General features: G+C 31.4%; 1 protein-coding gene across 1 annotated transcript; it reads right to left on the bottom strand.

The window, feature by feature from the left end:
* Positions 1 to 10,343: 10,343 nt before the first annotated feature.
* LOC148619739 (uncharacterized) lies at positions 10,344 to 12,605 on the bottom strand. Its single transcript, XM_088579969.1, has 2 exons — positions 12,502 to 12,605; positions 10,344 to 12,136 (listed from the first exon to the last, which is right to left on the bottom strand). Exon 2 carries the CDS (start codon positions 12,062 to 12,064, stop codon positions 10,547 to 10,549), a length of 1,518 nt encoding a protein of 505 aa, XP_088436095.1. The 5' UTR covers positions 12,065 to 12,136; positions 12,502 to 12,605; the 3' UTR covers positions 10,344 to 10,546.
* Positions 12,606 to 13,350: the final 745 nt, after the last annotated feature.

The raw sequence follows: 13,350 nt of genomic DNA, 5'->3' as shown, positions 1-13,350 counted from the left end.
AAATCTGATAGCTTTGCAGGCAATTAAAAAATTATACTAATCTAACACAAAAGTTGATTTTTTTTCTACGTTGATTATTGCGGCATGTTGGTTCCTTTTATTGCAGCCAAGCCCAAATGCTATCAATTATCTAAATTTTGATAGGATTTATAATATGTACATTTATATTTTTGTTACTCAGTTATTCTCGTTTCAATTTTCTTTGTAATCCATAATCATTTTCCGTTCATTAAACTTCTGCTTTAGCTTTCTTCACCCTTTTCGTCAGTTCATGCACGTTAATTACATTCATTTTCATACAAATAATGTATTACTTCCTTATGGATTTGACATTGTTCATTGTTTTGGAAAGATATAACTGTTTCCATACGAAAGCCCACACAATATCTGTTAAGTTTACGTCAGTGAGCTCCATGGGTTTGCATAATTTCGGGTCATTACAGAGTTAATCTTCCTCAACACAAGGGTCGAAACAATACACTTTGGGAACAACAGATTCTGGTGTTTTTATGATGCTATGTTTGTCCTTAACCTTCTTTTTTTACGTAGATATGGTAGTTCCTAATATTCCTCTTCATCATGAGTTACGAACTACAGAGCAATGTTTGATATCGGCCATTAAACCCCATAACGACTGTCACGTTGACCATATGTACCTGTCTGGAAATGATACAAGTATGATTTTCGTTTTTAATTTACATCTTGTTATACATTATACATTATCTGACACATATAACTGTTTAATATAAGCAACAATTTGCACAAACCAGTAAATATTTTTGAAAAGAGTATATAATACATTTTGCGGTTTGTAAAGCGAGATAACATTACTAAATTGCCGAATCAAATAGGTGTTTCGTGATTAATCGGTATCACTTTTGACCTTGCTATGGCTAACAAAATAAATCGGTAAAATATCAGTTTATGACTTTCCAATAAATATTTAGAAAGTTATAATATTGCCTTATATATGCAGGTAACCAAGAACATACACTTTTTTTGGTAGTAGCACCTGAGTATTTTGAGTTAAAATCAACTTTACCAGTTCATGCAAACAACACATCTGTTGGATACAAACTTAAATATTTTCGTTATATGCAGGTTCTAGCCGATGTCGACATTGGAACCCCAAATTTCCCATGTAAGTTATGCATGTTTTATTTTTTTTTATTTGTTGATTGTGTTTCTCTTTGGGTGCTCAGGGGGAAAAATATTATATTTACCTATTTCAATCTTGATCTCCTCTTTATCATCAGCACATATTTCATTTAAAAACAAATTAATTTCCATGGTGAAATGCAAGTTAAGTTGTACACTTCACTTTCTTGTTTTGTATGTGTCAAAGAAATCATTGAAGGATAAATCATAACGAACACCTCTTAAAATTTGTTCGATTTGATTTAAAAAGCAAAGTTCAGATTAAAGTATTATCATTAATCAATAAATCAAAAACGAATGAAGTGTACAATTTAAAATTATTTTTTCTAAAGTAGGTATTCCTAAATTTGTTTCTCCTATAGCAAGTTGTTTGTGTTATGTTTCTTCGAGTTTAGGTTTTGCTTATGAGGGCCGGGGCTATTTGTTCTTTCAAAGAAAATATGATTTTATTTGTTGATAATGCTAAAGCACTGATCAATTACACATTCTCTATAGGACGTCGTCCACAGTGAGATCGCTCCTAAAATATTTTGTCTGTAGCTCTTACATTCGTCAATTTAGAATATTGCATTGTGCTTTAAATATCATATTTTTTTCATTTGCAGACCACGAAAGCCGTAAGTGTTTGGTTCTGAAGTCATTTGATTTAGACCAGCCACTCATCCAAATCTTCGATTGTTCTAAAAAAAAATACAGACGGCTTTGCAAAGGTTTCGATAGTGGTAAGTATATACTAAAAATAAATTTCCGTCTTATCAAAAATGGGTTTATTTTAAGTCTTAACATGTAAGTATGTTAATGTATTATTAATACAGTAACGATGGTGGTTGTGGGAACATTAACTCTTAAGTTTTAATAATTGTTTGAACAATATTTAGCATATGCATTTACAACTGTTTAGTAGCAGACACATACAACAGGTTCTTTTGTCCGTTCCAATAGGTTTTGCTTAGCATAACAAAAAATTAGATTTAAAATAGATTATATCTTTAGACTGTTCTTCAACAGTGAGCATATCTGATAATTTTTACTCTTCAAAGAAAACGTCAACCATTGTACCTAAACATGACAGTAAAGGTAAGATACATTTAACAAGAAGTTAAAATGTAGATATTTTGAAAGTACTATTGTTCGTTGGGTACAAATTTTCGTGGTTTTTTGTGGGTGAACCATACCTAGAAATTTGGTTCTAAACAAAAAGCAAATTCCTACTGATGTGTGTACTGAAAACCTCAAAACCACTAATTCAAGAATCCACGAACTTGTGTATTTTACCTTATCCAAGAAAATTGGTATCACGAATTACAGTACTTTCACACTACTTAAATTGTAGAACTGACTGGGATTACTTTCGTATTTTTTATTGGTATATGATGAATGAAAAAGGAAACGTACAAACATTAAGTTTAAGGAACGAGCTATAGTAGACAAACAAACTTTTATTTCTTTTTTTTTTTTTTTTTTGCCTAAATTTGTCCATTTTTTGCGAATATTCATTATGAATACTAATGTATAAATGAAGTTGTTCTGAACATAAAGGTTCCGGCAATGTTTAACGGGAGAACAGTCTGTTACGTTGCTTTAGGTCTTGAAAAACTTTTCTTGCATTGTTTTAAAATATTGATGAATATAGATATTTTGTGCCATGATCAAGCTAAATGCCAACATTAATAAACATAAAATCTTACAATTTTCAGTAAAATCTGGCAATTTATCACCAAAAATTGTTATATTGCACTATACTAGATATATAGGCTACATCATATTGGCATTTCCAAACACAATCTGGTCTGGTAAACCTGTACGTTAATTTTAGAATTTGTTGTTAGCAAAATATGGCTGTGGTAACATTTTTGTGAATGGAGGAAACATGCATATATTTTAGAATACTGTATGAAGAAGCATTAAGGTAAGTTTTAAGGAACATAATAATTACATTCTTAACAACTTGACTTAAATTATCTTGACAATAAATGTCGTAGATTTTGACTTTAGCAGAACCGTAAACAAGTCATAAATTAAAGTCTTTCGTGTATTATTTCAACATACATGTAATAATTATATCATCATCTTTCCAATGTATATTTATTGTTAGATTTTTACAAAACAAAGATGAAATAATAAAAAATAGTGGAAGCCTGACGTTTAGTGCTTAATAAAACCTGCTTAACCCACTTATCATTGTGTTATGCATTTTTCAAGTCAGGACTATTGCACTTTCCGGTTTTTGCCCTGATATTTCCATTTGTATATAAACTTTCCTATTAGCCTATTTCTTTTTTACAACTGCCTTAATTTGATCAGTTCGGTAATTGTGTTATTACAGTTCATGGTTACAATATTGTTTTATTTACAAGTATGCGTTTCTCAAAAATATTAAAATAAGTGATACATAATAATTTTCAGTCTTATTTGTACCAGAGCATGACAAGTCTTTGTCGCATTGATTGTCTTGTCAGTACAGGAGTTACAGATATAATCATCAATAAAATTGTTTTACTTATCTGTATTATCATTATTACCCTGTTGTTTAATGCATGGTAAGTTTACGCCTTAACAATCTCAAGCTTTTGTTGAATTCAATTCAATTTCTTCTCAATTATACACTTTTACCTCTAATGAGTGATGATTTTTGTAACTGTTCATTTTGTAAATATACAAATTTTTTTAGCTGCCTTGTTAATCTATATTTCCAGTTTGACATGTATGATTATAATTTATCTGTTTTATTCCACATTGTTTCAAGTAACACGCTTTTAATTAGATAAAAAAAATGGTTCATTATCTTATAGACTAAATTTTGTAGTGAAACTAGTACTCCATCAACCTTTTTTAATGAATAACTCGTAAAATTTTGCTACTTAAATAAAAGTATATTCAATGACTGTTATATTGGTTCGGTCGACTTTAAACAAGCTTAATGCCCATGGTGCACCACGTGATTGGGTTTTTTTCTTCACTGACAAAGCAAATAAAAAAGTCATTCCTTACTAGCTTACGTCTCAGTTTATTTTTCTTTTAACGCTTTGGATATGTCTACGATATGATGATGTACCGGTATTTGTTCTACTGCCTCTGAATCGTCCCTCTGTTTTGATGCATTAGTATTTTTGCCGTAAGGTGAGTGATTTGCTCTCACAATTTGGGATTTGTTTTATTATATTCATCAAACTTATTTCGACCTAAACTAACTAAATTTGAAATCAACAAATGGACTAATTATTAAACTGTCGTTCATTAGCTCAAAGTGCATGCATATGTATTTCGGTGTACTTAAAAAGTATATTAGTTTTTTCAGGATTCAATTGAATATTCAATATTTATGAAAGTGTAACATAATTACATATTGAAATTATAATAAAAATAAATTGTCAAAGAGTAATCAAGGGAACCAAGGTTAAAGCGGTAATTAAAAGAATGTAATCGAGGGACAAATATCAGACATGGAAAACAGACATACACAAAAAAGAACATAAAGTAACTAAAATCATACATACAAAGTAACAAAAGCAAATGGGCAAATCGGACTCCACTTAAAGCTGGGAGCATGGACCAGGTGTACCGGAAGGGTAAGCGTCCTCTGATTTTTTATAGGTTATACCTCATTCCTTAGCCTTGTGTTACCTTCACACTAATTATTGAGATTGTCCTGCGTTGTATGTGTGTGTATGTGTTTCGTTGTTATTGTTATTGGATTCATATTATGTTATTTTTTTGCGTACGGCACGTATGTATCAGTACAAAACCATTACGTGACACATTGAATCATACTTAAAAAAAGCATTCTAAGGATATATGTACATCGATTTTTAAAAACAAGTGTAGTTGTATAAATGTATTAAACAAATAGTCACTTGATAAATACATAATTGCTACAGATATCCAGGTCTTCAATTGTTACGAAGACGTGAACTTGTTAGTCTAACTACTGATTTTATTTTCATTTTTGGAAATTTCATAGATGGAAGTCTGTTGCGACAAATGAAATAGCATCGAATGTTTTTTTTTTTTTTTTTTTAATTTCAAATAGGCCCAAAACATATAAGTCATTCCTTATACATGTAATTTAATTTTAAAAGTATCACCATTCAACGAGTAAATCATTAAAACAGATTGATAACGTCATAGTCACATTACCAACGTTGGTATATGAGATGATGGACAATTTTTTTATCCAATCAGAAAACATGTTACATGTACTATTGCAATTTAATTATTTCGTAATATCAGCGACGTTTATGTTTGATACACGTTGCTATGTTCGTAAATAAACATAACAATGATAAATGATATATTTTGTGAAGTTAAACATTTAGCGTAAAAAAAATGAAATAAGCGACTTCTGCTCCGCCTTAATTTGTTCTGTCTGAAGTCTTTTTGAAGTCTGTGTGCGTCTTGAGATGGCGGATGGCGGCCTGCTCAGCGTTAGTCTCTTCAGGAGTTTAGTATTTAAATGGTCAATTGTACTGACAAGTTCTAATATACTTGTCGCGGATATTGAACCAGTGGGTCCTGGGGTGACATTTGAATTTCTTCTGTGAAATTATGAGAATAAAAAAAAAACTGTTGCGTCACAGGTGTGGTAGGGACAAAAATCGATCCTTTCGAAAACAGTAATATTTGCATTTTTTGCATATATGCAAACTGACAAATGGGTACAAAGTCGACCACGATTTCTTACATGTGTAAATTCGCACCATATGTACATTTGCACTTGATCAAGACAAAGTGCAAAATTTCTCGATTTAAGACACATAAAGGCAGTTTTTGGAGACAAAACAAACACACTGATTGTCTTAAATTCAAACTGTAGCATATCAGTTATTCGAAGTGCCACTGAAAACCAAAATCAGGACGATTTTTTTAATAACTGAATCTTCTACTTCAATTTTTTGTTTGATGCAACTAATCTTCTTCGATGTCCAAAGGTTATCAATGGCGATTGTTTAAATCTATAATTTTTTTTTCAAATATATTTAGCTATTGTTGATCATGCCAGATATATCCTTCAAGGCATGGTAGGCCGCTGGACTACCGCGGCAAATGTCTGTCCAAACAGACAGGGCGTACCTGTAGTTATAAAAAGCCAAAGTAAGTCCCGCCGCACAGGTTTTACGCACGTTTTCAATTGATATTTTATGAAATTTCTTGGTGTCTCTGCATACTCGCGTTTCAAACAAGCTAAACACGTGTCGGTTTTGAGTAATTCATTTTTTTATATGTATGCATGCATACAGTCTACCAAATTGGCTTTTATTTATGCTCATTTTGTGCTATTGGAAACATATAATTATGAATCACAATGCCTATTGTAGATATCTTAGTTTTAAGTGATTATGTTTCCTCCCTAGATGGATGAAGGATGAATATAATATTTAGGTTGTAATAATGTACAAGTAAATGCTGTTTTTATTTTATCAAACAATTTAAAACATTAGCAGAAGGTTTCCAAGAATATTAAAGACTCCCAATTTTAGAGACTCCGGTCCAGAAACTTTGTGAAAGGTTGATCTGGATATCGTTTGCCCATTTCTGTTTAATATTACACAAAGTGAACAAACTTTTTTAAAATTTTCCGTAAGGGTCGGGATTCCAAATCCCGAAATTTTTACCTGGATATACCTTACGTATACATGTAATAACGTATTTGAATTTTTTTTCTATAGTTGTTGCTGCAGTAAATTGTATAAGCCATAAAACGGAAAATGTCCCTCTATTCAAGAACAAAATATGAATACAAATGCCAATTTATTTGTGTAGGAGTTGTTTAGTGTAGCAAACATTCGATAGATATTCCTATTCAAGGTTTACAATCCATGCTTTGAGTACGGAAATTTTAGGAGTAGTCAACACACGAATGGTAACCAGATAATATACCATATTATATAAATGTAACATAATTAGCGGTCCCACTTTATAACTTATTGATAAAATAACAACAAAACACCTAAGCACCTAAAAATGGATATATGAACGCTTAGCAAATTTACTTCAACACAAGTATGTACATTTAGAGTATATTTGCCCAAGTGCAAATTTGCCATCGTATGTAAATGTTCGTCATAAAAATTGGACTAAAAATAAATGAGTCTCACCGTATCATAATAGTTAATTATTTTCTACAATGAGAAAAACATGCCAATGGAATGTTAATTTCTCTGTTGTCTGAAAGTCGTACAACGTATCATATTTTATTGCATTAAACTATCAAGTAATTGTCAAGTGTTAAATTTCTGCATCAAAATAAAAGTTTAATGCAATATAATATTATATGCATTTTATAAGGTAAATTTATATGCTTAAAATGTTCCAATTGTATCACTGTATTAAAAAAAATCTTTAAAATATTTCTACCATTAATTGTGCAATTTAACTTCGTAGAGACAAAACAACATATCAATTAATAAGGGTAACAACAAAATTACCGAACATAAATCATATCTTTTTAATCTTTTTTTATTTTCATTTAATTTGACAATAGAAACAAAATTAAAATGGCCGAAAATTACGCATGAATTTATTTGCCTGTTCCTAAAGTTCCTGTCGGTGGGTAAACTTAACAAACGTGTGGTTGTAAAGTTTACTTTTAAAGTAAGTGGATAGTGATCCACTCATCAGCCCTGATATGATTTTCAGGTATACCTATATGCCTCCATTTACGAATCAATGTATCGCAAAAAAATGATTGATGGTTACTTGGCTTTTGCTGAATGTATATTTTGGCCACTCATAATACCTAGTTTAGGTGAAAATCTAACATTTTTGTTTTGATTTCTCATTCTACAAGGCAACGTAACTTGACATATATTAACATCATCAGGCAGTCCAATGTCTCAGGTTTTTAATGGAGCTACGAATATTGCAGTAACACTTACTGTGTTTAGGTAAAATGTAAGCAATACCATTTTTTCAATGTCGGAACTCCTAAAGTATTAATGCTTCAATAAAAAACATCTTTGTTATTTTCTTTTTATCAATATAACAATAGATGCTTCTGCAGTTCGTTTGGTGACCTGTGGCAATTTTTATAGTAAGAATTGATCATTAATTGTTAAAAATTGGAATGTAAAAATTTCCACAAGTCGCAAAAAAAAACTATTGCTCGACCGAAACTTTTTTGGTATAAATTGATAAAAATTTCAAAATAAAAGAGTAGAATTTTCCACAAAAAAAAGCTAAAAAAATAACCACATACCTCGACAAAAACTCGTCTAAGAATCAAGCAAAATTCTCGTTCAGATATTCTGGATACAACATTATTTTAACAATAAACATCTGGGTTTTACAGTGTAGGTATGCACCGAATGTGATTTTATGAAGTGAAACCAGTGGGGTAAAAATATAGGCTTATAATGGACACGAATCCGAATTTTTTTTTATGACAATTTGATTTGCATATGGAAGGTGTAAATATACCTGATAATCATCATTAAGTTGTTGGGTTAGAACCAATTGACTATTCGCCCATAGTTCTAGCACAAACATACTGCAAATATGTCCATTTTCCTGTTCCAGCAATGCAACGACAAAGTGTGTAAATTTATCCTAACAACTAAAGAGATCTGGAGGTACGTTTAAAGTAAACATTATGAAAATGTCACATTCCAATTAATTCAAAAACTTAGTACCGAAGACAAACAATGTTAACGTGCCAGGAATTTAGGTCGATGAATAAATTTATTTCAAATAAATACCAAATACTAAATAAATGCTACTTCAATGTGCCTACAATTATTTGTCATTTACAATGAATCCTAATAGTGGTAAAAAGGGAAATGCTATTCTCGCTGATAGACGATGACTACTCAATATAACCAACATAACCCTGTTATAAGAAGTTTATCACGGTACAAAATATCCGCGTTGTTTCGGTGAGCTCTAGCATTTCGTATAAAAATTCCATACGCCGATGCTGAAGGTGTAAATAAATATGAACTAATTTCATGTAATTTAGCAACTATAGAGAGAAAGCAGATTCATGTGACTAGTGTTGCCCATCATGTTTTCAAGTAATTTCAGATACAGTTTCTATTCCGTATTTATTTCCATAGAAACAATTATAAATCATGATCAGGTAAAAAATTACATAAATCACAAGACCGCGGTGAATTATGCGATAGAGTATCGTACAAAAAATCTAATTCTTAAAGAAACGTTGATAGTTACAGAAAGTTGCACGAAATCTTGACCATTGCATGTCAAAATTCTTCTTCTTCTCTCAAAGTATGACGTCAGTGATGACACTCTATGTCGAGTGACTGACAAACGAGTTACTCAATCAGAAATACGTTCAGCTTTTTATTATTTTACGACAGTGGTTTTACGCCCGTCATCATAATTTGATTGACCTACATATGAAGTTTCTATCTCACACATGTTTTTATCTTACACATGGTATTTATTCGGTTAGATTCCGCGTCCAACCGGATTAAAAATCTACCGAACTTACACTTTATATCCCAAATTACACTTTTTAATCACACTGCCGTCGTGTGAAGGCGTCAAAACAACACAGAGATACTTTGCACATTGAAATCGTGAAGTATTTTTTTTTTGGATACTGTATCAGTTATAGCGTGATTCATTGTTATGTTGTATTAAGTTTATGATCAATTATTCCAGCGTTCATAAAACATGAAGTGGTACGTAGTCGTCTTTGTTTTATCCAATTCCGTAGTTTATACTTTTTAACATCATAATACATAAATATCATAGCCCAAGTGTGAATGCTGTTTGATGACAACCTTTAATAAATTATTTTTATTAGACTTTTTATACATGTATACACTTCCTGTGTGATGATGCCGCTGGTAGAATAGACCATGCTTACCACATGATGTCGCTCCCGGTATTTTATGTCGGAAGTTTATATTTCTTATGAGTTCTTTTTTTTAATTACGTAATCTATTGTATTCGGTTTGCTATATTGCGTTTGTAGGTCGTATGTTTTCATGTTCAGGTCATGTTCTTCGATTTTGATGTATCCGAATTATCCCATTATGGACACTTTAGTATATGTTTGTCGGTAAATTATATTCTAACAATTTTCCCCGGCTGTGCTCTAAAAGCTTTAGACGCATTAAACTTGCTGGAGTATTCCCTAAGGAAGGAATTCGAAAAGACGACAGAACAAAGTAACATCTCGATTAATATACCATTTGTTGATTCGTTTCTGAAGATTGAGCTTGTTAATTTTGAAACTGATTTTATTTTAATCTTCGTAATATATTACATGATTACAATTCATAGTGATAATACACTTTGCTAAACTTTCTATTGCACGTAAGATACAGGACAAAAACATGGGTTAAGCGGTCTTTGCCTACTAAAATGTAAATAAGAATCACAAGCATACCATAAAACATATCTTATCAAGGGAATTTATTGTCTATTTCTCAACACGTAATGCGTAGATGGTTCCATTTGTTATAAACACCAGCACATTCCGTAATTTGTCGAAAAAAATTGGTATCGGTGTTATTTTGTTCCCAATACCCGTTGCGAATTCCAGATGATGACGTCCGTCTGAAGATATAATGACGCAATTGGATGATGCCTTCCCAGTAACGTAAATGGTATTTTCGTTATCAACGGCAATACAACTCGGTTGTCGTAAAACATTTTCATTTTTGAATGTCCAAAGTTTAGTGCAAGTTTCATCTTTCAGCTCACAGCATGTTACAGTGTTTTCGTACCAATGAGTATAGTAAAGTCTGTCCTTAAGAATTGATAGATAATGTTCAAAGTCATACGCTCCAGTAAGTACGTCTTTGACGGACCTATCGTCAAGTTTTATCATTTTTATGGCTCCTCTCGTGCAGAAAACTATAGATTTTCCGTGCATTGCTATCCCACCTACCGCATCATTAATATCAATGGGACTTTTCATTTTGTGTCTCTTGATGTCAACTCTCAATATGTTTTTTCCGACACAACCAGTGGATATATAAATTGTATTGTCCTCCTCGCAGAAAAGCACATCTAAAATCTGGGGCGCCGCTAGACCTGCTGTGAAAACATATTTATATTTCATGGTATCTATTTTCTTAATGATGTTAATTGTTTTTTCATTACAATCGACAAAGACAAACTTATCATCAGGCAAAAGCCTGTAAAAACCGGCCCAAGTTTTTTCCGGTTGTACTGTGTCAAAATGTGTTAATTTAATTGCCGAAAGTGGGTTCGTTTCAGGCGGTATATTTATTTGACTTTGTATTGATGTTTTAGTGTTTATGATAATTTCACATGGCTGTCTTTCAATGTTAAGACCCTCCATCTGTTTCAACAATTGACTAATCTTGCTATCAAATGCATCTTTGTTCCACTCAACTTTGATTTTGTCCAGCTGTCCTCCTTCAGATAGAGACGAAATATAATTAAAATGTTCATTCAAGCCCGTTTCTACTTGCTTTATCGCTAAAAATAATTCTAAGTCAGTACCAGTATTTGACAAATAAAGTAATCTGTTTTTAAATTTACTGAGGTTGTTGTCAATGCTTTCCATAGAGTCTATGATAGTTCTTGTATCTTTGCCTTCTTTTTCAACTTTTGCATCTAATTCTTTCAGTATATTATTCTGATATTCCTCTATTTTTCTTATCATGAAATTTCTTGCATCCCTTATTTCTTTTTCAATGTTTGCTTTTTGCTGATCTAAAGATTTTGCATTTTCTTCACGATCCGAAAGAATTCGTTTGCAGCTTTCCTTCATTTCATCTAAATAAGACTCAACTCGAGTTAATAGATATGACGACCGTATATTCGACACAAAATCTTTGAAGTCGCGCAGTTTACACTTATCATGATGTTCACTTTTACATTCTGTACAACATGGATTATCGTGGTTCTCACAATAAAACGTTAATTCAGAATCATGTCGATCACATTTATTTTCTTGTGATGTCATTTTGAATGGAAATAACAGTTACAGTTTCACCCCTTGTAAAAATGATTCGTTGCCTTTCAAGTTATGTTTGACCTAGAAATATGACAAAAATATAACTATAAATATAGGTCTATTTCAAGCATGCGCTTTAAAACAACACATTGAATATGTATATAGTTCATTGTCTAGATTATCCCGCTGGTTTATAGGAGTCTAGCGTATTCGATGTTATTTATTAATCTAGCACATTTAACTGAGCGTACAAAAGATCTTTTTTTTTCATTAATCGGTAGCTACATTTAACCACAAAATACGTCAGTACACTAATAAGTTCGCCATTTTGAATTTAATGATGTTCACAATTGTTTACATAAAACATCCACATTTGACATATATTAATTACAACCCAATAAAAGAATATATTGTACTACAAAAAATTAAGTTTACTTCATAATTACCTTATATGTAAAATCCAATTAGACATAAAAACAATTCCGATGTCGATTTTAAATAACTGCGTTAACCTTGAATGTTTATGTATAACAAGTGAGTACGTGACAAAATTATCAGAGCATTAAACTTTAAATATTTTGCTTAGTTACCACGATATCATCAATCCTAAGTTTTAATTTAATATACTTTAACGATACATATTACACTTTAGCATGAAACCCTATATCTAATAATGATTTTTCTATACTCAAATGTGCTGAATAAGCGTCATGACATTCTTTCCAGATGTCATATTGTTCATTCGGGGGTGAAAAGCATGCATGGGCAAGTTAATCACTGTAGTCTACACCTCGGAACATGCTCAGATTGCTTTACATTTATTTGGTAAAATAAAACGGATAGAAGTTAATTAATTACATGATGTATGAAACGAAAGTGCTTAATAAATTCATAAACAAACCAAATGATGGACACCGAGTTGTTTGATTGATTTTACTTTATATATTCACATTTAAATTTTGCAATTTTCATTACTTTTGATAAAAGATTGGTGGCAATGTTTGTCAGTGGTTGTTTTTACTTGTGTGTTTTACGCGTTTATGGTTCGAAAACACCTAGTTCTAATGTTTGCAATATATGCACACGTATATAAAGATAGAGAGAAAGCCGATTCATGTGACTAGTGTTGCCCATCAAGTAATTTCAGATACAGTCCCTATTTCGTATTTATTTCCATAGAAACAATTATAAATGATGATTAGGTACAAAATTACATAAATCACAAGACCGTGGTGAATTACACAATAGTGTATCGGTACAAAAAATCTAATCCTTAAAAAATTTTGATATTTATT

The sequence above is a fragment of the Perna viridis genome, chromosome 4, assembly GCF_037379345.1.
Source record: "Perna viridis isolate PV_CMFRI_1.1 ecotype Kerala chromosome 4, ASM3737934v1, whole genome shotgun sequence".
Classification (NCBI taxonomy): domain Eukaryota; kingdom Metazoa; phylum Mollusca; class Bivalvia; order Mytilida; family Mytilidae; genus Perna; species Perna viridis.
This window is presented reverse-complemented; position numbering and strand designations above follow the sequence as displayed.